This window comes from the organism of the source record quoted next, unplaced genomic scaffold (assembly GCF_019419815.1).
Source record: "Pyrus x bretschneideri cultivar Hongxiangsu unplaced genomic scaffold, Pyrus_bretschneideri_v1 Contig39, whole genome shotgun sequence".
NCBI lineage: Eukaryota > Viridiplantae > Streptophyta > Magnoliopsida > Rosales > Rosaceae > Pyrus > Pyrus x bretschneideri.
Window position 1 is genome coordinate 2,729,199 of NW_025999712.1, and position 25,549 is coordinate 2,754,747.

Below are 25,549 nucleotides of genomic sequence, written 5' to 3' on the forward strand. Positions count from 1 at the left end.
GCATTTTGGTAAAACCAGGGGCAAGATTACAACCAATTCTTTTTGTTATAAAGGGACAAAGAGAAAATGCATTTTAGACTTTCAGTCTATTTCTACTTATTATTTTATTTTGTGTGTATGAATAATTTCATTTTAGTTTTTGTTATTGATTAAGGAGTGTGATTAGTTTTTAAATTTTTTAAAAGAGTATGAAATAATGATGATGAGACAATTTCTCTTAATAAGTGCATATTTTTTTTCTTTATAATTATTGTTTTGTCCTTATGTAAATATTGTGTATTAAAAGTGAGGGTAAAATAGAAAAAATAGGTATATGATTGTCATTTTCTCAAAAAAATGAGGGTAAAATAAGAAAAATAGGGATATGATTGTCATTTTGTCAAAAAGTACAAAATTAAAGTTTCTTCAACCGCCTACCTCCTCCCACGTTCTCTTGAAGCGCAACCGCTTCAGTTGATTCAAACTATCAAAATAAAAATCATGATTTCACTTACCAGTATGAAAAAATGATGGTGGGTAAAATTGGAAAAATAGGGATATGATCGTCATTTTCTCAAAAGATACAAAATTACTATTTTGCCCTCCTTATGTAAATACTGTGTATTAAAAGTGAGGGCAAAATAGGAAAAAAAGGACAAAATTTTCAAAAGATATAAAATTATTATTTTGCCCTCCTTATGTAAACATTGTGTATAAAAAATGAGGTTAAAATAAAAAAAAAAAGACAAAATGTTAACAATAATGATTATCTTAATAATAGTACAGATGCACCTATCTCTCTCTTCTTTCACCCATCCTATCAAATTTCTCTCTCTCTCCTTCTCTCTCTCACACTAAAATTACGATTTGCCATATGCAATTTTGCCCGACAAACCAACTTTCGTCGGACAAAGTACATTTACCCACTCATGGTCCGGGCGCGAGGAGGGAGGAGAGAGAGACTGGATGAGCCAAAACAAAAACCAAGAAAATTGGACAAGGAACAGAGGTGGAGACTGGTGAGTGAGAGAGGTAAAAAAAAAAAAAAACAAAAACCCATACATGTGTGAGAGTGAGATAGAGAAACGATGGGATGAGCGAAAGAAAGAGTGCGTGAATCATATGTGGTTGGTATGTGCCTCAACTGTGCTCCCGTGACCTGTTCTGATTCTATGTATTGATCATTTTGAACTAAAATCAAACTTTTGGGTAAGAGACCCACTCATGGTCTGACTGCGTCTGCGCCATGTTTTTTTTTTTAAATTATTTTATTAATATTTTTTTTTTGTTCTTATTGTTAATAAAAGTTGAGTAAGTGCATAATTTGTGTCTTTTTTATTAAATAAAGATTTCATAGTGTTTTTTTGTTAAGAAAAAGTTTGATGAAGTCCATTTAATTAATGCTTAATTAGATTAATAGTACTTGTGATGATAGAGTAGTTAGAAGATAGTCATGTGGTAAAAAAATTAGGATATAAACCCCTGTGGTAAAGTTATTAGGATTTAAGCACAAAATTAAAAATTTTATGAACTTTCCATTAATTGTTAGCATATGAGGCTCACATTTGAGACTAAAAATATAAAGTTAGCCTACATGTAAGCCCCACATGCTAACCATTAACGGAAAGTTCCGTTTTAGCTTAATATATGTGGCTTACGTACTAATAATTAACAGAGAATTGATGAATTTAATTTTGGGTATAAATTCTAAAAATTTCACCGCATGAGCTTAAATTCTAGGTATTTTTTTTTTTTAACCACATATGTTATCTTCCAACTAGCGTATCACCATAGGGACTAATAATCCAATTAGGCCTTTAATTAAAGCTCGTAAAAAATAAAGCTATTGCTTGACAATTTTTTTTCTAGCCAAATGTTACACTTGGGATTGAAGAGCTTTTAGACCTGGTTTGGTACTGAGGTGATTCTGAAAAAAGCTGCTATCAAAAAAAGTTGGGAGCTGTTTTTGTGTTTGGTAAACACTTAGCTTCAGTTTTTTTTCACAGTTTTGGATGAAAAAAAGCCAAAAACAAGAAGCTGCAAAACCTAGCTTTGAAAAACCAGCTTTTTTTCACATCTGTTTTACATAAAAGTTTACCAAACACTCTAATACTGCTTTTTTTTTTCAAAAGCACTTTTACAAAAAAGTTTACCAAACACTCTGCTGCTTTATTTCACAGCTGCTTATTCTCACAGCACAGCAGAAGCAGCTTTTTTTCAAAGCACAGCAATACCAAACCAGCCCTTAAAATGATTGAAATAAGCACTTTTGGTGAAAGTACTTTTGAATTTCAAAAGCACTTGAAGTGAATTTTGGAAAAAGCACCTATTATTGCTTCTTCGAGGACTTAAGTGTTTTTCTAAGATTCACTAATATTTTTACTAGTTTTCAGTCATTTTAAAGGCACTTTCAAACACACTCAAAAACAACTTTAGGTCCAAATTCTAAATTTTGGAAAGCTTAAATATTCGGCTCCAAAAGTCAGACCTCATTGCATTTGGGTTTTCCTGTTGTTTAATGAATTGGCATGGGAAACAAATGTATGTGTTGTTAACTCTTTCTACAAGAGCTTCCACCTATAAGCATGAACTAGATAGAGAGCTCCAAAGGCTATTCAAGGACAAATTAAACGCCTAAATTATGAAGAAACCAATGCTTGAAAAACAAGCAGAAGTTCAGTTACCCCACATGATGAAAGCAGAATTGGCACTAGGATTTTCAAAATACATCCTTTTACATCACAAGTAGGGGTTGGCACAAGTAGTTGCATTACCGGTCAAGAGCTTCCTGCTGTATACATTATTCAAACTTGTTGTTTATTCAAAAATTGTATATGAAAAAAAGGGATGATATACTTAAATCTGTATTTGTTTGTCCTAATCTACCTATCTTAAGATTCCGAAATTCTTCTGTCCGTCATTTTCTTCTTTATTCTTTTCTTGGACTTTTTCTTCTTTTCTAAGAATAAAATGCCAAAACACGCAACCACATCTGAGAGCGATACTAACAATATCGGTGGTGGTGATGAATATTTAGGCATTGCATGTGATGTGCTAACTGCGCGTCAATATGTCCATTCTTGAGGCAGACCGATCTCCTTAGTGTTCATGTCCGGTACCGTCCGCGGGTGACGTTTATTAGTTGAATGCGTGTTTGCCCTACCACCCTTCAAAGCATCTTTAACAAGAAAAAAAAAAAAAAAAAAAGAAGAAGAAAAGAAGTTAGAGAGTAAGCCCAAAATCCATGACCAAACTTAACATATATACTGTATCCTAACGTTTGGTGCATGTTTATTTGAGATATTTTACATGCATCGTTATTTATTAAATTATCAATCTGAATCTTTTTTTAATAATATTTTGTTTAATCAACGATTGAAATTGACAAAATAACATACTGTGCAAATTTTTATTCGTGTAAAAATCTTTTTCAAGCAAAGAGTAATACGAATAGATCTGTGTTGACATATGTACCATTTTGTGTAGAGGTACCATAAGCATTAGGTCGAGGTAGGTCACCAACTCTGTCAAAGTGAACTTTCAAGGCTTGCACGACCTTTGCGGGTATAAGAACCGGGGGACATCCTATACGTTGACAATAAAAAGAGCCGAAATGTTAGTTTAGAAAGCTTATGACGGTATTTGGTTCTTCCAATATATCAAACAGTTTAATTCATAACCTTACCATGATAATTTGATAATATAACATGTTACAGTATGAGAAGAATCAATTCAATATAAATATAAAGAATACTTGTTAATTTTTTGAGTGTTCTAATTGATAAGGAGAAGTTGCCGGATTAATTGTTTTCTTTATCTCTTAAGCTTACTTAAGAAATTAACAATACACCAAAGGAAAGGGATCATCTTTGAATCCCTTCCATCTAATCCTCTTCATCAAACCATTTGGATCCTTGAAATTTGATCTAACGGCTAAAAACATGAGCTCACTTTAAAAGTTATAATGACTTTAGCCGTTGTATCAAATTTTCAGAGTCCGAATTGTTTGATGAGGAGGATTAGATGAAAATGATCTAGAGAGGATCCCTTTCCTAAACCAAAAAAGAGAGTTTGCCAAAAGACCAAACCCCAATCAATTAGTGGACTTTGACCACAAAAAAAAAAACACCAATTAGTGGACCATATAAAGATTCCCTTTCACACCAGTAACTAGCTAACAAAAATTTTGGCCACTACCCAATTTTAGATTGGGAGCTAAAAAGGAATCTTCAGAATAAATAACCAGACATCCTAATTTGAGATCGGGGACTAAAAGGAATATTTAGAACACAGAAACCCCCCACTCAATTTTTGTGATGTTATTTTGCTTTATTAATAAGTGAAATATTTGAAGTTTGATTTTTGTAGTTGTTGAGTTCAGTACATATATGAAAAAAAATATTACATACTAGTGAAAACTCAAATATAGTTTTATTTACGAAAGAGGAAAAGAAAAACCTCTTCACAATTTGAGACTAGGGATCAAAAAGAATCTTTAATTAATTTATAATAAGGACGCCTTTTCTAGATCCAAAGTCAAACACCAAAAGATGCAACACACATAAGCAATCCGAATATTATGAATAATATTTCTTGTAAATGGGATAGGTGATATTCCACTTCCAACCCAACCACTCCAACGACTAGGAAACCACAAAAGTTGCTCCCATCACGCTTAAAACCCTAACACTCGAATGCGACACCAAATTGAGAAATTAAAGATTTAACTTATTATATGTATACCTCTTTTCTTGGGTGACTGTGAAGTGCTACCAATAACACAAGGCAAAAATACTCCTGTCCCAGAAGATGACCCAATTTTCGAACACGACCCGCCAAGGAAAACAGCCCTCATACCGGGTCCTGCTTGCTGGTTCAACCATGGGTTCGAACCAGGCAATCCAATTTGTGTTGGAGACTTTGACCTTCCTCCATTAATAGACCCAATACAAGATCCTCCTTTATTCAAGTGCTGATAATTATTAGGCTCAAATTGCTCATGGCAAATCTTGGCTTGTCTCCCTCCGTTTGCTGATGATCCTTGTTTCTTTGAAATGTCCTCTTGCTTTACCTTATAATAAGCCTCAAGTTTCTGTCAAAAGTATGACATATATGAGTCAGATAAATATATGTATTTGGAAGGGGAAAATAAATACTTTGTTACTACTAAATCAGTAAAATATCAACGATAATGGCTCGTGTACAATTCATCGGCACTCGTTACCAGCTAATCATTCTAGAAACTTGATAAACACAATAACAAGTGCATCATACATCTAACTTAGATTGGTACCAGTCAATCACTCGAGAAACTTATTAACAGTAATAAAAACTACCAAAAAATTAGAATTCAGTTCTTACCTGGAAATCTTGGCTTTGACCGCAAGATAGATCTTGCTTTGAGAAAAATCCAACCCCTGGGTCTACTTTTGTACTTGGGTCTATTCGCCGATGATGATTTAACCCTTCGTTGGTTGTTCTTGTATCTAACTTGTCCAACTTTCTCAAAACGTCGGCGTAGGTACAGCTGTTCCTAACTTTGCCTTTGCCTGGTGTTTCTGGTGGCGTTGGTTCAAGAGATGACCCTTCTGAGCTGCCATGGCTAGACCCCAACGGTGACCACACTGAGTACTGTGGCCAACCAAAGGAACCCAAAAACTGAAAAAGAAGAAAACTCATTAATTAACCACATAATATTATCAACAATTAGTAGACATTTGCTGCATCCAAGCTTGAATTCCCCCTCTACCCTTGTGCATATATATACATATATAAGTATTAATTTTTAATCATGGGTTTACCTCTTGGTTTTTCTGAGAGCTAGTAGTATTGGTTTTCTCGTGATCATCTTGAAGCATGTAGTGAGTCATCTGGCGTGTCAACTCGGCAATGTAATCGTCGTCCTCAACAGTAGTAGTCTCTGTCGACTGATCAGATGAAACAAGTTCAGAATCCTCAAGTGCTGAAGATGAAGAAGGAGAACTCAAATCTGATGACCTAATAAACCCTTTGTAATTATAGTTAGCAGCTGCTTCACAAATATCCCAGACTTTGGCATCTGGTTTGGAGCACACAAAATCCATCATGTTAATTACGTACTAATCAACTTTTGTTTTAACTAACTAGCAGTAATGCTAATTAACTTGAACAAAAGATGATGGAGCAGAAGAACTGATCAGGTGGGTTTTATTGGAGAAGAAAGAACAAAGATCAAGGTAATTATATGATCAAAGAGCAGCTCGAGAAAGATGGAGTAGGGGTCAAATTGTTTGCAAGGTGTTTTTAAAAGGAGTTTGGGTGGGACCCAGAAGCTAAGTAAGTGGGTCCAGTGTCATACAGTAGCTGGATGACTTGTTTGGTGTGTTGGTGTTGAAATTTAGAAGGGTTAGGGCTCGGTAGTTGGACCGTTTGCCCAGCTGTGCTATGTATGCTCCTTCCATTCGTTAGATATATTTTGCGGTGCCCTATATCTATATCCACCGAACCCACCGTAAACCTAATCTCATTGTACTGTTTATTAAGCTTATCGAAAAAACAAAAACAATTGATTTTTTAAGCAGAGCAGTGTGCTTCACTCTCTCAAGATAGATAGGCACCATAAATACTAATTAATCAAGAACGCATAAAAGCTTTTAAATAGTTTTGAGTTTAAAAGATAGGGTGCATTTTTCAAATTTTTCTCGATGTAGTTTAGATAAATAAGCGAGAATGCTGCTGAAAATCACATAATGGTTCTTGTTACAAAATTTTCACACCTATACTTATTGCACATAACTTTGCAAATGATTTGGCACAATTTTTCTGATACTTCTTTTTAATACGCATTTGTTTACTTATTAAGTTTTTATAAATTTAATAATGATAATGTATTGTTGTCATGTTCTTATTCAGTAAACTGTTTCTTGACAATTCTTTCTTCAAAGTGATGATAACTGGGAAACAAATTCTTATTCTATTTCTTTTATTAGCGTTGTTAGAAATGGTTAGGGTTGGTCTTTCATTACAACCAATATATATGGTTGAGGGTTGATGTTGCTTCAGTGTTGACTATTTCTATTATTTAGCCACCGCAACATTCTTTTCATTTGTTTTTCCTCTGTGTTTTCCTCTGACTTTTGTTCTGTTGCTTGCCATGCACACGACAAGTACGGTTCAACAATTGCATGTAATAAGTAAAGGTATAGCGACTTTTGCGGTAGCTCGACCTTTTGATTTGTGAATTAGCCCACTTCTGCCGCACTACATGAATCAGTACTTTCTAGTCTTCATAATTGGCGATTATTCAACAATCCATTAGGTCATGGTTCCCACTACCTTAACTTTGGATGTAATATCATATCAAGTAAAGAGTCCATTTCATTGGAGCAGATATATATATATAAGAGAAAATTAGAATTCCTATATATATAATTAAGTAGATCTAGCTACCAAGTTGCCTTGCCCAACCCAATAACTTTCATCGTTGGGCTCTCTCATGTCAAAGCCTAAAGTCTTAAATGCCATTGGTGTCACTATTAAACCATTGGAGTTTCTACAGCGAGAGGTATTAGGAAGGGGTTTGTGTGCATGATTGTGCATGACACACTAATAGTGTAGTGTATTAACAATGTATAGCCATTATGTTGATAATATATAGATATTATATTGTCATTATATTGTGGGGATACATTGTCAATACGGATCATGCACAACTTAGAGAATTTCTCTAGGTGAGAGGTGTGTAAGGGCCGTTTAATCAAACCGGGCGCAAAAATTGAAATCATTCATTTACCCATATATTAGTAAAAATGCGGAGAACTCAAGAACCAAAATATTCTAATTTATATTCCTTGTAAGTAAACATGCCCTAATACTATATATGCCTACTGTGAATGCCAATTTTCAGTTGGTAATAACATTTAGCCTATGTTCAGGTGAAAATTTTTCAAATTCCAAGAGATTGAGCACAGTTTAAAAACAAAATGTTATATGAAGGCGGTTAGAAAAGCCTTTCTCGTGAGCATTGCAAAAGTAAGCAAAAGACATGGTTTTAAAGTCGTTGATTAATCAAAAGTATAAAAGTACCAAGAAAAGTCTTACAAAAAAATAAGGTGCCTGCTTGGTTTCAAAGTTTCAAACCTTCCGGGAGATTCTTCTCATTTACCTTCAATCTCCACACGAATTGTAATATACTAATATACTCGCAGTTTCTTCCGCTAGTGGACTGCTTGCTGAGATGTCTTGTTCAATATTCAATCAAAAGTCCGCTCTCTTAATCATTATCGTTAAGGAATAGATCATATACCTTACATAATACAAGTTGCCAAGTTGGACCCGCCAACAAACAGTCCTCAATACATCGACGAGTTATGATTCACGCTATAAATTCATGTCATATAATATAATATTAAGAAAACGATGAATTTATACTTCAATATAGAGTACTAAGTTCTATAATACATGAGCTCTAATATCATGTGTCGAGGCGTGGCCAAATAGACATTAAGACAATTGTTTTGTCCTTGTTCTCTCAAGATGAAAATCGAGCCACGTTCCCAAGATGTAGAAATGAACCAAACCAAGCCACAATTCCCATTCGATGCGCAAATTATTCACAACTCTATTTACTAAGTGGTAAGCAATCAAACCGCATAGTTAGACTTTTTACACATGCTCAAACAAAAAAAAAAAAAAATTTGCACATGTGGATTGTGACATGGATTACAGATATACATCAAAATATCAGGCTCTGTTGACTTTGAATGCAAAGCCTAGCTACCAAAAGTTCAACGCTCAGATCTAACTACTAGTTTTTTTCTACTGTATAACTCAGTACTGCCATTAAGTTGTTCAATTTCAAGGCCCTCAAGCATTTGTTCTGTAATTCACGCTAATTGGTTTTGGTGTGTTTCGATACCATGACAAGGGATAGGAAAATCGGGGTAGCCGTTGATTTCTCCAAAGGATGCAAGCTTGCTCTAAAATGGGCCATCGATAATCTGATCCACGAAAAGGGTGACACCTTGTATGTCATCCATGTCAAGCCCTCTCAGGGCGATGAGAGTCGCAGCACTCTTTGGTCTTCCACCGGATCACGTACTGTACTTTAATTTTCATTATCTTATTGCTTCTTCAAAATTTCATCCTATTTATTCATCAAGTTTTATTGCATATATCGTATTTTCTGTCTGATGATTTTGATTTTTTTGAGCTTGTGATTTGGATGTTTGATTATGCAGCTCTGATTCCATTCACGGAGTTCCGTGAAAAATTGGTGATGGAGAAGTACGACGTCAAGGTTGATGCAGAGGTCTTGGATTTGCTTGACACAGTGTCGAGGCAGAAACATGTATGTGTAGTTTTTGTATTCATCCCCAGTTTATGTAATTTGTAGGTTCAGAAATTTTTTTTTTTGCCCATGAACTTGATGAACTATTAATTATGCTAATTAATTAATTCTTGTTTAAATTTGTGATTCGACAATATATTTATTTGTCTGAAAGTATAAATTTGAAACGTGATTAGATATCAAATACATTGTGTTGTTAGACTGTTAATTTGTTATCAAACCTAAAAACGAAAATTCAATTAATCAATGATGTTGGTTGATGGTTTGACATGATAGAAACTGTCTGACAAGAACATTTTCGATGGTTATAGGCGACGGTGGTGGCAAAGATCTACTGGGGAGATGCAAGAGAGAAACTTTGTGGAGCAGCTGAAGAACTAAAACTCGACTGCTTGGTCCTTGGCAGCAGGGGCCTTGGTTCCATTCAAAGGTAAATAAAAGAAGAACCCAAACTTAATACATCGAACACTTGTGCTACATATTACAATTCACAGTATAATTCTTGGATATTTTGTTGAATATATTTTAGGGTGCTGCTAGGAAGTGTGTCCAGCTACGTTATGGCAAATGCAATCTGCCCTGTTACCATTGTCAAGGATCATATTGCCTGATTTAGATTCTGTACCTCTAAAACGAGCTTGATGAGGGGAGATAAATGGATGTTGTACTGCTTGTTGCTAAAGTTAATGAACTTGAATTATGTGCCTCCCAGTTTGCATATATGTACTCAATAATTTAATCTTTGTTTGTATGAAACTACTCCTGTTGTATCAGTTTGAATAATGAACTTGAATCATGTAGCTCCCAATTTGCATTTTCTTTTAGCTGAATTGATAAAGAATCCTCTTGACGTTTGTACAAGTTCAAAATTCTCAAAACCTAATATTCCTTTTCTCTCTCAACTTTTATTTTCTCCAACTATGTGGCACTCAATATTGCACACTATATTAGGATTGAAAATCAAAATCATATCGTAAAACGTTATTGTAAAACCTCATATGGTGGCATCATTTTACTTAGAGAAACAAGTAGGGGAATTATACCAAATGACCTCGCTTAATGAGCGATAAATTTTCTGGTGTCGACCTTATAGTCGACCTAAGCATTCGGGGTACTTTCACAGGCCAAGGGGTTATACTAGGTGTAAACTTGACAAACTTCAGAGTTGTTTCAAACATTTGCCTTAAAAAAGCTGGTCTCGAATTACAATAAACTGGTGATTAGCTTCTTACAATATAAATATATCATGTTAGTATCATCTCAACAAGTCGTTGTAGTATAGTGGTAAGTATTCCCGCCTGTCACGCGGGTGACCCGGGTTCGATCCCCGGCAACGGCGTAATGTTTTGCTTTTCCAAACATTATTTTTTTTACTTTCACACCTTGCGAACTCTCACTAGTCTCTTGCTTCTTCCCCTTCCTCTCAGTTCCTTGCCTGTAAAAACACGTTACCCATAAAAACACACACGCAAACCCTTGATTCCAAATTTCAAGCTTCAAAGCCACTCCACCACTATCACCGTACAAAGCAAAAAAAAGAAAAAAAGACACTCCCATTAAATCACAAAAATATGTTTTTTTCCGTTTTCTTTTCCACCACCTACACCGCCACCAAAACCAAGAAACCGGAAATGTCCGCTGCGTCACGGTGCCTTCCAATATCCACCACTCGAATCCACATAATGGCCTTGGACGGAATCGTCAACGTCAACTCACTCTTCTCTTTCGCGCTCTTCGTCGGCCTCACGTTTTACCCCACCACCGATCCTGCCGCCATGCTCATTGGCTCCGACGTGGCCTGCGCCGCTGGGGTCTCCTCCGCAGAGGGCCTCATCGCCTTCCACGTGTACTCCTTCAGCTCCTTCCTCTTCTCCAGCCTCGTTGCCTTGGCCCTCAAGCAAGCCATCAAGATCAGCAGAGACATTGTGGTTCAAAATGGCGGTGACTCCGGTTCGCACGTGGGTCATGTGAACCGGGTAGCTTTGCGGGTCGGGACGCTGGTTTCGGCTTTCGGGTCTGTTTTGGGATGTGGCTTTTTGATGATGGCGCTGGTGGACTTGGTTCAGATCAAATTGGGGAGATTGGGTTGTGGGAGTCTTTACACTTTGGCTGCAATTGGTCCTCTGGTGACTTTGGTTCCTCTAGCTCTTTTTATCTATGTTTTTCTTGTGCTACATCCTTTTACGAGATAGAAACGTATGATTAATCAAAAGAAATGTTAAATTTGTGCATCTTCTTTGCATCTTAATATAAATTATATGTATATAAATTCAGTATATAGGACGTAGTTTGAATAAATTTCACTTGTCCTTGATAGAGATGGTTAATGGATGCTCCATATATCAACATCGTTGCCATTACAAGCACAAATATCACCACTCATCACCACAGTTAACACATAAGTACACTTAAATGGATCTCCATTTAATTAAATGTGTACCAATTTACTGTCCCTAGTGATCGATCATGTTAAGCTTTGATAAATTGATAGGTTTGATTATTTATGGTGTAGTATCTTCCTTTAGAGTTTCTATTTTAGGCTCTACGTACTTTTTTTTTTTAATTAGACGATAGATCTGTTAGATTAGATGTTAGAATAGGAAGCCAACGTGGTTTAAACCCACGCCCTGATGCAAAGGCAACACTCCTCTCCACCACTATGGTAAATGACCACTTGCTTAGGCTCTCTAAGTACTAAGTTGTGAGCAAATTCGAGATTAGAATCCTAAAGTTTAAGTCTAATTTAAATGGGGATTTTAGGTTTGATTATTTAGATGCTTGATCATAATCTACGTTTTAATTGAGTTGATTTGATGCCAGCTAGAGTTTATGTCATGCTGAAGAACTCCTAATTGTAAATGCCATGCAAGTAAGGTTTGTTTGATTGTTCAACGATTTACATAGAATTTAATGAGTTCTTACTTGTTTAATTTCATCTATAGCCATAGAGAGAATGTGCAAATAGATGCCATGCTCATTGAATAATTTAGAGAATCAATCGTCAGTCTTGGAGAATTACTTGTTCATAACATATTAAGGAGAATTACTTGTGTTTAAATGAATTTACTCCTGACTGAAATTTTTGTAAGTAGGCTAATATTAATTTATGAAATCAAAGGATGTTCAGGAGAATTGCAAGGTTCGTTAATTCTTGTAAGTAGGCTAATATTAAGGAGAATTACAAGGTTCGTTAATTCTTCATAAGCAATCTATCGAGATTGCCAATTCTACAGGAACTGCTTCTGTTGAACTTGTTCTTTGTAGATCCCCCACGTGCAAGTACCATTTGAATCAGAAACTGAGTCTCATTTCATCACTTTCCAAATTTTGGTATAGTTGTTTTTCTTGCATACTTCTTCCATGGCAAAGGATTCAGTTACTCTGCTCAATTTTCGCCGTCTTTGCTGCGTGGTTTTGGTTTTTTTGTGTCTGTTCATTTATCTCATTCATGTACTGGTACAATTACCATATATAGTCCATGCTACCAAATCAATAACCTACTTGCATTCCCTTCAGCATGGAACCAGCTTGCTTTTTCCTCAATGCCGCCTTCGAGGCTTCGTAAAATTGCTCTGTTTGTCAAGAAATGGCCTCATAGATCTCAAATGGGCATGGAACGGCATGCCTTGACCTCCACCTTGCCCTTGCCAAAAGAGGTCAGGAGCTTCACATCTTTACCACATCGCTTTCTCCAAATTCCTCTTGTTCAAGCTACCCGACGCCCAATTTGTACTTTCACCTTTCGAAACCAACAGCTGCGGGCTATCTGGACCAAGCTCTGATTTGGAAGATGCTTCAATCTCAAAACCCTACAGTAAGGCCTTTCGATGTGATCCACACCAAAAGTGTTGGCCTCTTGCATACTTGAGCGCGTAACCAGACGAACCTTGCTGTTTCTTGGCATGGGATTGCATACAAAACCCCATTCATTCCGACATCATACAAGAACTTCTATGGAGCCATGAAAAACCACAAGGGTATGCACGGACTGAAAAAGTTATGAAGGTTGTTGAAGAGGTAATGATTTTCCCTAGTTACGCTCGCCATGTTGCTACCCGTGACCATGTTGGAGATGTACTCAAGAGGATTTACATGATCCCCGATGATCACGTTCACATCATTCTTAACGGGGTTGATGAGGAGGTTTTCAAGCGGGACATTGCCATGAGAAAGGATTTTAGGAGAAAGTTTGGGGTGCCGGAATCTAAGACTAGTTCTGGGAATGGCTGGGAGGTTGATGAGGGATGAAGGGCATCTGCTGATGTTCGAAGCGTTGAAGCAAATTCTCAAAGAAAATGATGCATTTAGGCAAACTGTTGTTGTTCTGGTTGACGGGAATGGTCCTTGGGGTGCAAGGTACAGAGATCTTGGAACGAATATACTTGTTTTGGGGCCACTGGAACAAGCTCAGCTTACTGAGTTCTACAACGCAATTGAGCAGTTGATATTTTTTGTGAATCTGACTCTTCGTGTCAGGGATTGCATCGTACATTGTTGGAAGCAATGCTCTCAGGGAAGCCAGTAACGGCAACAAAGCTTGCCAGAGCTTCACTAAAGAAGATCCTCTATAGAGTTTGGAGTGATGGCAGATGAGATTTGAAGCAGAAAGGCCAGGCAGCAAGGCAGAGACAAACGAACAAGGTTCTAGTTTTGCTTAGCCAATATCAGATTCCATGGTGGCTTCTAGTTCTGCCTTTCGAACGAACAAGGTTCTAGTTTTGCTTAGCCAGCAACTATGAGCATTAATCTAATGGAAATGCATTACTCTTCAACAAACCGTAAACGCGTCATAATACAAAACACATTTCATAAGAAACCGTAGTCACTTCAAGCATATATGTTCACAATGAAAGAGCAAGGGGCTCATATCATTCGCCCGTGAGTCCTCCACGGGCTTTAATTTAACAGGATAAACAACTTTCAAACTACACACAGAACATAGTTCGGCGGAGGGTGGTAAGAACACTACATTTTCGGAAAACCATCTTCTTGATAAAAAGTCCAATGAAACAGTTGACCATACCGACATAAAAGCTTGCACTTCCTGTCCAGCATCTTTTGCAACCAATGCGCACATCAGCCACTTATTTATATTACACTTGCATACTTAAACCCCAGGCCCAGTGAATTCCTGCAAAACATAAAATCTTCTTACATCAGCCCCTTACGTGATATCTTTACAGTATGCCAGGCTTCATGAATTCATATAAATTGAAAAGAGGACAATATATTGTGACTATTTATCTTGTGAAAGGGAGAAAACGCAATGCTAAGAGACGTTCTGATCTTATTAAATTGTTGAAGTAATAAGAGAATTTATTTCGAGAAATTGATCTAAGAGTGAATGAATATACCTTGAAAAATAGATGAAGAATTCATATGGACAGTGAAGGGAAAATCCTAATAATAGAGCGAACCTGCAGAAACGCAAGTCAGAAGTTCATACGCTGATCTCCTCTACAATGTAGCTCTAAATTATTAATACTACTAATGTCATCTCCAATATCAGTACCTTGCCACCAATTTCCTCGGGCGGCACTGTTCGAGTTGGTTCCATTTGGATCATCTTCTCCCGCATCTTTCTTGAACTAATTCACACAGAGTAACAAACAGAATAAGTTTTTCATATCCTTTTATCCGTTAATCATGTTGATAGCGTTAATATTACGGTACAAGTCTGTATATTATGTGATCAACTCATCAAGACTCACTATAGGATAGGATCCAGAGGCATGGGTCCTTGGGGACTGGGAATACACCTCTTGCCCACCATAGTAAATAGATGAACTTAGATAACATGGTTCTGCTCTTTCTTCCTGAAGGACTGAACTCCGGTCCTTGTTGGGTATGCTATAGCGTGCACCTTCGCTACTTATAGCTATATAGTTCGAGAAAAATGCAAAGGCCGAGGCAATAAGCTTTAAAAACAAAGTTCAATATCCAACATCAAGAGGTTGTAGAGAATTGCAAAACTAACATACGATAATCCGTATACTTATACATAAAGAAAGCGTTAAAGGTTAAACATTCAAAAATCCATCAAATGCCCTTTTTGTTAATGAAAATGCTAAAAGAGAAAACCCTTCATCATATATGGATATAATATCACATTAACAAACTCTTAAATTGAAAAACGAAAACAAAAATATGTCCAGAAAGCGTCGAAAAGAATTAGGCAGTCAAGCAAGTAACTTAAAGTCGGGTTGTTTTAATCATACAAAAAGTGAGTTATAATTTGTTACCTATAAAAGTAGCGTGTGTGCCAAGGGGCTAGTGTTAGAGAATGCAGGGAATCTGATGACGATGGAACATAATCGTAGCAGAGATTAAACAGTACGGTTCTAAGAACTTAAACATCTATCAAAGTAGAAATGTTGCCTATCAAACAAGATTTCTTCCAGTTAGGAGTAATACAAGAAATTCTACATTAATTAGGCATAAATGATCCAATAAAGTTCGTTAATCGGAAACTTTAGACATGGTAGAATATCAACAGTAGGACTGCTTTTAAAAAGGTAAGAACAGAAAACAAAGAAACTAAAATCAACATGATACAAACCTGCAGTACCTTGCTTGGTGTTCCGTGCATGATTTCTCAAGGACTGCTGCTGCCAATATTCTGTCAGCTCAGAGCTTGAAGAGTTCCTCCCAACCACCTTAAAATTAAATCAGGTAAAAAATGTCAGATACTAGAGCATATATTCAACACAAGATCTAGTAGTGGCCAAAGACACTTTCAGTGGATGGAACACTAGCAAGCAGAGGTGTACAATGGGCCGGACCGCCCTGGATCCTTCAAAAGACCAGCCCGCTTAAAGACGACCAGTTGTGCACCTCTATTCACAAGCCCCTCACTTTTCCATCCACTAAGCTAGAGAATAATGCCATACAAAGAGCTATGAGTACCATGAGGAAAAATAGTGCTTTTTTCTTTTGGGTTGTCAGCTTTCCCCCTTATCACAAAAACCTAACCAACAAATCCACTAAGAACCCAAATCATGTTTTGCTTAAACAACCCAAAAAACTTTTTCATTTCCCCTTTTGGTATTTCTCTGCAATATTTCGCATTTCCTTTCTAAGCAATTTTCAATTCACTATTATACATAAAGTTCAGAAATTATATAAAAAATTATAACAAGAAGCATATATATGCACCCAATGAATAAAGTTCATCCTTTCCCAATTTATCTGCTTTCAATTTTAAATCAACCCTGAATCCTCCTCGGGCTTAGGCAAATTAACTGGAGCGGTGTGCTCTTAGTATTCAAATTTGAATCTCCCTTTCCAGTATTGCTCAAGTAAAAAAAAAAAAAAAAAAAAAAAAAAAAAAAAAAAGACAGAAAGCATAAATATGAACGCAGTAGAAGAATCATAACTACCTGTGATGGAGGTGGGAAAATGGAAGCAAAAATCCCAGTAGAAGACTTGGGAGGAGATTCCTTGGTACCAAAAAGATCAGCAGTCAATGAGGAACATGAATTGCCCGGCTTCTTATTGTTACTCTCCATTTTTTACTTCCTCTCTTTCTCTAAGTCAACCAGAAGAGCCAACTCCAGAATAAAAAAACACTTTCCAAAAAAGCAGCTTCCAAGAAAAAAACCCAGTTGAAGAAACAAAGCAGGTAAGATTTGCAGAGGAAGAAAGAAATCAGACAGAAAGTTGAGAGAGAGCACGGGGTGAAGATGATGACACACAGAGTATCCAAAACTCAAAATTTATATAGGCACTTGCTGTATAAAAGACGGTACTGCATGTAGTGCCGCTCATGTGCCATCATCACCCCAAGAAAAAGAAACGCTCTTCCGTTTTCATGCAACCAAAGATTTGTTTCTCCTCATCAAAAATGATTTGGAACTTGCCCTTCTGTTTTCCTCACTATAATCATCTTTTTTTTTTTTTTAGTTGAACACTGTAATCATCTTTTCCCCACAAACATAATGGATAGGTGCCACGTGGGCTCCACTCCTTTGCCAAGTGGATGTACGGTAGTGCCATATTATTTCGAGAGTAATGCTAGGAAGATCAAAATTTTAAACCAAATTGCGTGTCATCAATATGAAATAAGTATGCGAATCAACATTTAACTAATAATTCAATCATTAGCAATCACATCATTTGATTTACGAAATTTGATTTAAAATATAGATCGAATCCCGAACTTTCATACTAACTATGACAATTTCTGTATTGATACTGTGGGGTATCCTCATCTCATCTCTCTCGAGCACTCTAGGCCTGGACTCGACTTTTAATTCCTCTCCCCCAATGGCCCCCATTGTTCGATTATATTTTGTGGGATATATGAGTCGATGACTTCAAGTGAGGGATAGGAGAAATGAATCTGAAAGCTTCTGATCCCACCAAGTGGATAATTAGATAAGCCTTGCTTTGTCCGATATGCTTCATGGTCCAACATTCTCTTGCTATTGATATCAAGGCACGATTCATGAATAAACCCACCAGTGTTATGTAGGACCATAGCTCATGAACATGTAGAAAAATCTTAGTTAAAACTTTGTGGTGTTATAAGTGCAAATCGGAGTATTTTATGTACTGGTATCTTTGGCAGTTGAATTTGGATCTTTGATTGTATATTCAATTGTTCAACCTGGTTCGTTCTAGATTTTCGCCGTTTGTATGAATAATGTGATTTTGTTTTCACAATGGGAGATGAAGGGCTTGCAACAAGTGTCTAAACGATCTTGAATCTTCGCACTCATTGTGTAAAAACTTTAGAGTAGATGCTCATATCCTAAAATGATATCAGAACATATTATCCACTTGCCGCGTCCAACCTCCACACAAGCTTCCATCTGACGTTCTTATGAGGATTGGAATCATATTCCTATCTTGTACTGCATTGGAAAGATATTCCAAAACCCTGAGATGTCATGAATAGGAAAAATGCAGATTGTGTGAACATGGTATTATGAATGTAATTTTGTTTGGATATGGGTTTTGGTTTGAAGTGGGACTTCTTGTACTAAGTGGATTGCTTACGACAAAGTTGGTACAATTATTTGGTTTGAAAGAATATGTATAGGTTTTGGTGATTAATTTTAAAGCTGGATGTGTCACTTTTGCTTACTATATAGGTCAGTTGGATTTCTTCAGCAAAAAATTCCCATGCTTTGGTCCTTCAGTGTGAAAAATACGGTTCGAGTATGAATTTAGTGAGGGAAGAGAGAGGAAGATCGCTCAGAGAGAAGAGAAGTGCTTGAGGAATTCTTGAGTGTGATATTCTTCATATCTTGTATCTTTATTTATATTAACAAATGAGAGAGAAATTTTCTTTTCAAGTAATACAAGTTGTACAAGGAAATATCTTCTTAATCTCATAGGATTCCTACACATAATTTACTAGGATTTACAAGTGTGCGGGTTCTTGTGGCACTGGAGAAACAAGAGTATTTTTGAACAGGATTTTGCTCTCCGTAATGATCCCAAATCCGTTATTATTGTCTACTTGAAAGATTGGCTTCAGGCAAATATGGTTTCCTCCATAAAGTCCATTCGAACACACACTTTTCTTCATTGGGAACCTCCTCTTGAGGGTTGGCTAAAGCTTAATGTTCATGGTGTCATAAGGGGGTGGCCAATTTCATTGGTGTTGGCGGTGTCCTTGGAAACGCGTTGGGGATGTGGGCCTTTAGTTTTTGTGCTAATCTTGGTCGAGGTGAGATTTTAAGTGCTGAAGTTTGGGGTGTTTTTATTGGGTTGCAGCTTGCGTAGAATACTAGAATTAAGAAGATTATAGTTGAATCGGATGCTGCACTTGCCCTACAATTGATTTTAAATGCATAAGTAGATAATCACCTTCTAAGAAGTTTGGTATTGAATTGTCATGCACTTATGCACCAAGTTGGTCTTGTGAAATTTGACGTATTTACCATGAAAATAATTTTGTTGCTGATGATTTGGCTTGTTTGGGTTTGTCATGCAGTTTGGGTCCGGTCTTTTTTAGCAAGCTCATCCTTCTTGTTGTCGTCGATTGTAGATATAACTGGAATTTCGTGGCCTCGTAATATGTTTATATAGTCTTTCCTTATCTTTTGGATTTATGCCCCGTTTTCAACCAAAAAATAAAAAATAAAAATTTAACGATTTAAAACTAAATGAGTAAAAGTGTAAAAGAAAAGTAGTATTTTCACTTTACTTTGAATGGAAAGGCAAGAAATACGAATTATTCTCATTCGAATGTCTACTTGCACTAAAAGAATCAAAAGACAGTTGGAATTCGCGTAGGATTCACATGAAAGTAAAATGTGATTGGTTATTCTTGGTTTTTGAGTAATAAGGCTTGGGGAACCTTTTTTTATTAAAAATAATATAAAATAAGGGTACTTGAGAATATAAAAAAAATTACATCAGACTTTCTTAGGATCTCGATCGAATCTTCTCATTTTGTATTTTCGGTTCTCTTTTTCATTATGCAATGTTGCATAATGACCGGAATTGTCTCTTTTCTAGTTCAACCTTTAAAGATCAACTTTGTTGACAATCAATCAAATAAAAAATCATTAATTGATCATTTAATATTGTTAAGATTTAAGTGTTTCCATAACATTGATCTATATCTTAGATGACTAAATGAATTTGGAATTGGTTGATTTCTACCAGAGTTGGTCTTTCAAGGGCGACCTAGAAAATAACGGTGTAACCCATCATGCAACATTGTCGAATGAGAAAGAGAGCCAAATAAATAGAACAAGAAAGTTCAAATGAGACGGAACATTCTTCTTCAAAAATTTGTTAATCAATGATTTTCTTAGCAAAGCACTGTTACTGGACAATTTTCTATCTTAGACAGCCCAATTCAAATTCAGTCAGGCCCAATCCAATTTAAACCCGTCCCAAAACCAAGTTATAGTTCTTTCTATTTCTCCTTACATAAAAGCCCCTCAACTGCATTGCATCCCAAGTATTACTGCAGCCTTCTAAACTTGGAGATTAGCAGTACCAAGATACAAAGGGTACAAAAACAACAATCAATCATATGTGCTCATCTTTGTCAACATAGTCAGGTCAAAAGTTTACATGCCTACAAGAACATGTACAAAATATGACAAGTTACGTTCCAAGAACTCCGATCTTTGATGCTCTAAAGAAGGATAACAATTTTACATGTATGGGATAAACCACCTAAAGGTTTTAGCAGGCAATCCATTACCCTATAATCAGTTGGGATACAACGAAGCCCTCCAATGAAAAGAGAGATTTAAGCCCTGAAACCATATAACTTTTAATCCGGCGATGAAATCAATATAACATCTGTGTGGAGAGAAGCGCATGCTAATTTCTACAACAGATTGAAGTAGGAGCAAAGCATAGATGCAGACCTCAGCCACGCATGCCAAATATCTCTTCCGGAGGATAGTAAACATGCTGTTCGGGAAACAGCTCCTCAAAGTCTTGCTTGACTCTGTTTCTCAAAAGGGGATGTGGCAGAAGGCCCTTCAACAAAATCCGGAATGCCAGCTCCTCCGGCGGATCTGGAGACTGATTCATGTCCTCATAAATGTTCATTGCATCTGCAGGACAACCACAGTTCAAAAAATCCCTGATAACTTCCGTATATGTTTGAGAATCAGGAAACAGATCCTCCTTTTTCATGCTGTCCCACGGTAGCATAACATCCTCCATTTTCTTAGATCTTTCTAATGCAATAATTAAGTCCTTATACAGATAGACATTCGGTTTGTACCAGTCTTGCTTCCGAATAACATTAAATACCTGAAAATTTACCAAGTTGCTTGTAATTCCAATAAACAAAGACACATGTTCATTGCATATGTAGTTAAACAGAAATAAAGATGTGCAGTCTATAAGGAATTCATTCCAAATAATGGTCTAAATGTACTCGGATAAACAAGTCTACAAAACCACAGCATACCTGTAATGTTGTTTGGCATTTAACACAGGAAACAATGAATAAGGAAGACACCATTGTGTATTTGAAGAGTTGGGTTTCAACCTAACTTCTTGAAGGAAATAATAGATCCGCAATTCAAAATCAAACTAATCTTGTTTCTCGTAGATTCAAATGGGAAATATGGCAGTGAGTATTGATATGGTCGTCTTGACTCTCATGAATGAGATTTCAACAATTCACCATTACTAGCTATTGCAAAATCCAAAGAACTGTCCTGGCACCTATAACTACAAGTGAAAAAATGCCCGTCTTCAGTCAAAGATGGATTTGGCCAAGAAAGCCACGTCACTCCGATCACCCTTTACCATACACCATGAACCTGCACTACTAACAGGAAGAGCCAGAAACACTTACAATAAAGCTAAGCGTTGCTTCTAATACTGTTAAACATATTGACAAAGCATTACTGAAGGTGCCCAAGATCACACATTGAGTCAGGCATTTAACCAAATATATAGCGTGCAACCCACGGAGCCTCATTTCGCAACGACTGTAAACTAACACATAAGTGGATTCACACAGCACAACTCCAACACCCAAAGTACAAAACTTTCAGAACAACCCAGAAGATCAAATGCAAAAAATTCACAAAATTTAATCACAGAAATTCGATACCTTAATTGCCAAAGCGACTTCTTCCTGGCGCTCGAGCTCAGTGAGAACAGCAATCATATCCATCTTCAACAGTCTCAAAACGCGGGCATTTACAAACTTCTCGAGCTTCTCTTCGTCGTCCTCGAACCGCTTCAAACCCGAGATTACGAAAAGCGCTTCTTTGCCGATCAGCTTTTTGCCCCTCCAGAGCGGTCCTCTGGGGCTCCCGTCGTGATACAGCCTCAGCCCACGAATGGATCTCCAGGACTCGAGTTCAAGTTCCGTGGATTTTAGAAGCATTGGGGTCGACTTGATGGGCGTCGTTTTCAGGTTTTGAAGGAGTATTGAAGAGAAAAATGCGAACTTTGATCGCCAAAATGCACGAGTCGCCATTGGAGGTTTGGTAAAGGGGACGAGTTGGTGATCCGCAGTGAGGGTGATGAAGGGAACGAGTTGGTCGGTGATATTTATACACTTGTTATAAATATATTTTTTTAATTTAGAAACTATAAAGTGCATGATAAATTTTTCATAGATTGAAATTGGCTTTAGTTGTTTTTTTAAGGCCCTAAAAGACGTTAGGTGTTAGTTAAGCGGTGTGGACTGGGGCCTAGTGTTTAGACGATTATGTAGATTTTTGTGTAAATAAGTGTCTATTTAAACTTAAAATATATATAATTTTATCATAAACTACAAAATAGAATGACATATATATTTTGAGCTATTGGAACATAATGAAAACATAGGAAACAAGCATATAATATGTGTTCATTTAAGTATTTAACAAATCTCTTACAATTTATTGAAAAGAATAAAATGCAAAATAAAAGTTATCTATTTTCTGTCCAAGTGAGTCGCAACCTAGGCGGGTCTTGGTGAGCTAGGCAGCTGCCTAAGCAATCTAGGGGAGGTCTTAGGCCTGGTTGGGTACTGAGGTGATTCTGAAAAAAGCTAGTATCAAAAAAAGCTGGAAGCTGTTTTTGTGTTTGGTAAACATTCAGCCTTAGTTTTTTTTTCACAGTTTTGGGTGAAAAAAAAACCAAAAACAAGAAGCTGCAAAACCCAGCTTTGAAAAACCGGCTTTTTTTCACATCTGTTTTGCATAAAAGTTTACCAAACACTATAATACTACCTTTTTTTTTTTTTTTTTTTCAAAAGCTCTTTTACAAAAAAGTTTACCAAACACTCTGCTGCTTTATTTCACAGCTGCTTATTCTCACAGCACAGCAGAAGCAGCTTTTTTTCAAAGCACAGCAATACAAACCAACCCTTAGTAGGTCTAGGTGTCATTTCTTAATTTTTAAACTCCTAAGGATTAATCGGGGTAGTGACCAATCGTCTAGCGCTTAGGCGGGGCCTAGGCGACATTAAACAAAGATTTTTAGAACAATAATTTTTTTTACAAGAGCGCATTTTGCTCATCTTTCTAATCTCAGATAACCGTTATCTCTTCTCTAAAATCTTGTAACTAAGGTTACTTATACATTTAATTAAATCTTTAAAGAAAAGAATAATAGCTAAATGATTCATAATAAAATTACCATTTATTTCTTTCTCGATATCCTATCAATTAAACAATTGTTGAAATTTTCCTAATTGTATTCCCCAATATTTTAATTATTTTTCTTTTTTCATAAAGACTAAATTAAATTATAGTTAGTAAATAAACTCATGACATGATTTTAGAGATAACAGTATCTTGCGTCGGGAGCGAAACAAACAGACTTCTTCTACAAACTCGCCAACTGAAAATGGTTTTAATATAGAAATACACTCTCTTGAGTCATTTTTAACCCAAAGCACCCTTAACTTACTATTCATATTGTACTTCATGGAAAGAAATTAAATTAGTGGTATTTTGGGGAAAGAGGGGAGAGAGGATCATTATCCTTTTTATGAGGATTCAGGAAATTCTCTAATCAGATTCGTTCATCGTATATCGTGCGGTCAGTTTTTTTTTTTCAGATACTATTTATATTTAATTTTAAATAAAAAATAGATGTGATTTGAGGATTTCCGGAATTCTCACAAAAAGGATCCAGTAGGAATCCCTCGAAAGAGGGCTAGTTCGTATAGTGTTTGGGAGGACGCTGTATTTTATTAGTCATTGACCAACTAAGTTCCGCAAAAGAAACATTACAGACATACACAAATGCTCCGATTAGGAAAATCGGCAGCTATATATGCGAAGGCCAAAGGTTGCGAAGACCAGGATGTTTTGTTCATCGGCATCATAGTCCTGTTTAAAAAAAAAAAAAATTAAAAAAAAAAAAAAAAAAAAAAAGAAGAAGAAAGAGGAGAAATTGCGTGTCTGCTGCACTTGTGCGTCTTATGTGCTTGTGTGTTTATTCACCATCTTCTTCCTCTATTACCTCTTCAGTTACAAATCTGGCTAACCCTATCCTCCTCCAACTTTTGCCTTCGTCGAACCCACCTTCTCTCCTCCTTCAATCTTTGCCTTCTTTGAACCCACCCACAACATCTGCTTCCGTCGAACCTATCCCCGTCTCCTCCTCCTATATCCTCCATCGAGAAGGAATGGAGTCATTGCTTGACTTCATGTTCAGTGGTAGAGGTTCAAGAAGGTTAAGCATTGTGCTGTTTTCTTCACAAAATTGAGAAGCAGCGGTGGTGGAGGGTGCAGAGGATGTGGGGGAATTTGTGTTGTGGTTTAGGTGCAAGTCCATAACCTCTTCATTAAAAGATAGGGAGATTTAATGAAAACAGCTTGGGACAACAAATATTTAACCAAAAATCATCCCAAAATGTTATTTAACCAAAATGGCTCAAAGTTCAATAAAAAACCATCCAAAACTATTGTTCACGAGTTAAACTTACAAGCTTAACCCACTACAAATCTACACTTCTGTAAATATCCCTAAATGATTTAATATGTCTTGACTTTTCACCAACCTCACCCCAGCATGAAACCGCAATAATAACTCACTGTCTTCCTATCAAATCGATTTCCCCCATTTCAAAAACAACCAAATTAAAGTTCAAATCAAAGTTGAAAAATGAAGCATTCATCGAAAAAAAAATCAGATACAGTGTTTGTTTTGTCTGTGCACAAACAAACATTATATCTAGAAAGAAAAGAATCAAAATCCAGAAATAGTGACTTAAATTCCAGAAACAGTGACTCAAATTCCAGAAACAGTCTATGTTTTAACCTTTGATTGTTTCTTTTCTTTCATGCATCAGTTGATTATATTTAAGAAACATGATGCATATTTTGCTTTGAATCTAAATACAGTAAATTTCACTATTTCTTTTCTAGCTTACGTTTAAGATACAGTGTGTCTATTTCATTTGAATTCAGAAACAATGACTTAAATTCCAGAAACAGTGGCTTAGATTTAAGAAACAATATTACTTAAAATCTAGAAACAGTTTATTTTTACAGTCCAGAAACAGTGACACGTCATTATTATTGAATAGCATGCAGATCTCAAATTTATTTTCTGAAGAAACAAACGATGAACTCCACTAACGATGAAAATTTGAAAAACAGTATCTCGAATACACTATGAAATAATACAAAATATAAATTAAATAACACGAGGATCTATATATTTGTTTCAAAGAAAAAGAAGAAGGTCTGCAAAACAATGATGAACTCCATTAACGACGAAAATTTGCAACTCAACCTAAAAACTGTTAGGGTTAAAATCGACAAATCATAATTTATTATAGTTTAGCCATTTTTAGTTGGA

At 36.3% G+C, this 25,549-nt stretch overlaps 5 protein-coding genes, 1 non-coding gene and 1 pseudogene across 8 annotated transcripts; 4 read left to right on the forward strand and 3 right to left on the reverse strand.

Moving 5' to 3' along the window:
• Nucleotides 1-2,672: 2,672 nt before the first annotated feature.
• On the reverse strand, nucleotides 2,673-6,240 carry LOC103941686. Its single transcript, XM_009351885.3, has 5 exons — nucleotides 5,781-6,240; nucleotides 5,341-5,637; nucleotides 4,723-5,071; nucleotides 3,454-3,564; nucleotides 2,673-3,157 (listed from the first exon to the last, which is right to left on the reverse strand). Exons 1-5 carry the CDS (start codon nucleotides 6,063-6,065, stop codon nucleotides 3,045-3,047), a joined length of 1,155 nt encoding a protein of 384 aa, XP_009350160.2. The 5' UTR covers nucleotides 6,066-6,240; the 3' UTR covers nucleotides 2,673-3,044.
• Nucleotides 6,241-8,844: 2,604 nt separating this feature from the next.
• LOC103941687 (universal stress protein PHOS34) lies at nucleotides 8,845-10,107 on the forward strand. The gene is made up of 4 exons (XM_009351886.2): nucleotides 8,845-9,054; nucleotides 9,198-9,307; nucleotides 9,619-9,737; nucleotides 9,837-10,107. The coding sequence occupies exons 1-4, from the start codon at nucleotides 8,877-8,879 to the stop codon at nucleotides 9,916-9,918; spliced, it is 489 nt and encodes a 162-aa protein (XP_009350161.1). The 5' UTR covers nucleotides 8,845-8,876; the 3' UTR covers nucleotides 9,919-10,107.
• A 467-nt stretch (nucleotides 10,108-10,574) lies between these two features.
• On the forward strand, nucleotides 10,575-10,646 carry TRNAD-GUC. The gene has a single exon. It is a non-coding gene; the product is annotated as a tRNA-Asp (tRNA).
• LOC125468615 lies at nucleotides 10,591-11,913 on the forward strand. Its single transcript, XM_048564645.1, has one exon. It carries the CDS (start codon nucleotides 10,879-10,881, stop codon nucleotides 11,497-11,499), a length of 621 nt encoding a protein of 206 aa, XP_048420602.1. The 5' UTR covers nucleotides 10,591-10,878; the 3' UTR covers nucleotides 11,500-11,913.
• A 240-nt stretch (nucleotides 11,914-12,153) lies between these two features.
• On the forward strand, nucleotides 12,154-14,232 carry LOC125468614 (annotated as a pseudogene).
• On the reverse strand, nucleotides 14,098-17,241 carry LOC103941689. Of its 3 annotated transcripts, XM_048564646.1 has the most exons (7): nucleotides 16,941-17,241; nucleotides 16,687-16,835; nucleotides 15,867-15,963; nucleotides 15,019-15,185; nucleotides 14,820-14,895; nucleotides 14,662-14,724; nucleotides 14,098-14,438 (listed from the first exon to the last, which is right to left on the reverse strand). In XM_048564646.1, the coding sequence occupies exons 2-6, from the start codon at nucleotides 16,813-16,815 to the stop codon at nucleotides 14,708-14,710; spliced, it is 486 nt and encodes a 161-aa protein (XP_048420603.1). In that variant the 5' UTR covers nucleotides 16,816-16,835; nucleotides 16,941-17,241; the 3' UTR covers nucleotides 14,098-14,438; nucleotides 14,662-14,707. The 3 variants fall into 3 exon arrangements, with proteins under 3 accessions (XP_048420603.1, XP_018501615.1, XP_018501614.1); XM_018646099.2 differs by having other exon boundaries at nucleotides 15,876-15,963; nucleotides 16,687-17,185; XM_018646098.2 differs by having other exon boundaries at nucleotides 16,687-17,185.
• Nucleotides 17,242-20,281: 3,040 nt separating this feature from the next.
• LOC103941701 (protein THYLAKOID ASSEMBLY 8-like, chloroplastic) lies at nucleotides 20,282-22,294 on the reverse strand. The gene is made up of 2 exons (XM_009351899.3): nucleotides 21,855-22,294; nucleotides 20,282-21,040 (listed from the first exon to the last, which is right to left on the reverse strand). Exons 1-2 carry the CDS (start codon nucleotides 22,224-22,226, stop codon nucleotides 20,648-20,650), a joined length of 765 nt encoding a protein of 254 aa, XP_009350174.2. The 5' UTR covers nucleotides 22,227-22,294; the 3' UTR covers nucleotides 20,282-20,647.
• Between the last annotated feature and the right edge of the window lie 3,255 nt (nucleotides 22,295-25,549).

What these genes read in the sequence shown, in the direction of transcription:
- LOC103941686 (XM_009351885.3), bottom strand. Translation starts at nt 6,065, where the DNA reads ATGATGGATTTTGTGTGCTCCAAACCAGATGCCAAAGTCTGGGATATT. An exon ending in GCTCTCAGAAAAACCAAGAG is followed by an intron (nt 5,638 to 5,780) that starts GTAAACCCATGA and finishes CTTCTTTTTCAG; the next exon opens with TTTTTGGGTTCCTTTGGTTG. An exon ending in GTCAAAGCCAAGATTTCCAG is followed by an intron (nt 5,072 to 5,340) that starts GTAAGAACTGAA and finishes TACTTTTGACAG; the next exon opens with AAACTTGAGGCTTATTATAA.
- LOC125468615 (XM_048564645.1), top strand. Translation starts at nt 10,879, where the DNA reads ATGTTTTTTTCCGTTTTCTTTTCCACCACCTACACCGCCACCAAAACC.
- LOC103941701 (XM_009351899.3), bottom strand. Translation starts at nt 22,226, where the DNA reads ATGGCGACTCGTGCATTTTGGCGATCAAAGTTCGCATTTTTCTCTTCA. An exon ending in AAGTCGCTTTGGCAATTAAG is followed by an intron (nt 21,041 to 21,854) that starts GTATCGAATTTC and finishes GTAAATTTTCAG; the next exon opens with GTATTTAATGTTATTCGGAA.
- LOC103941689 (XM_048564646.1), bottom strand. Translation starts at nt 16,815, where the DNA reads ATGGAGAGTAACAATAAGAAGCCGGGCAATTCATGTTCCTCATTGACT. An exon ending in CACCAAGCAAGGTACTGCAG is followed by an intron (nt 15,186 to 15,866) that starts GTTTGTATCATG and finishes CGAACTATATAG; the next exon opens with CTATAAGTAGCGAAGGTGCA. An exon ending in CCTCTGGATCCTATCCTATA is followed by an intron (nt 14,896 to 15,018) that starts GTGAGTCTTGAT and finishes TGTGTGAATTAG; the next exon opens with TTCAAGAAAGATGCGGGAGA.
- LOC103941687 (XM_009351886.2), top strand. Translation starts at nt 8,877, where the DNA reads ATGACAAGGGATAGGAAAATCGGGGTAGCCGTTGATTTCTCCAAAGGA. An exon ending in TTGGTCTTCCACCGGATCAC is followed by an intron (nt 9,055 to 9,197) that starts GTACTGTACTTT and finishes TTGATTATGCAG; the next exon opens with CTCTGATTCCATTCACGGAG. An exon ending in CAGTGTCGAGGCAGAAACAT is followed by an intron (nt 9,308 to 9,618) that starts GTATGTGTAGTT and finishes CGATGGTTATAG; the next exon opens with GCGACGGTGGTGGCAAAGAT.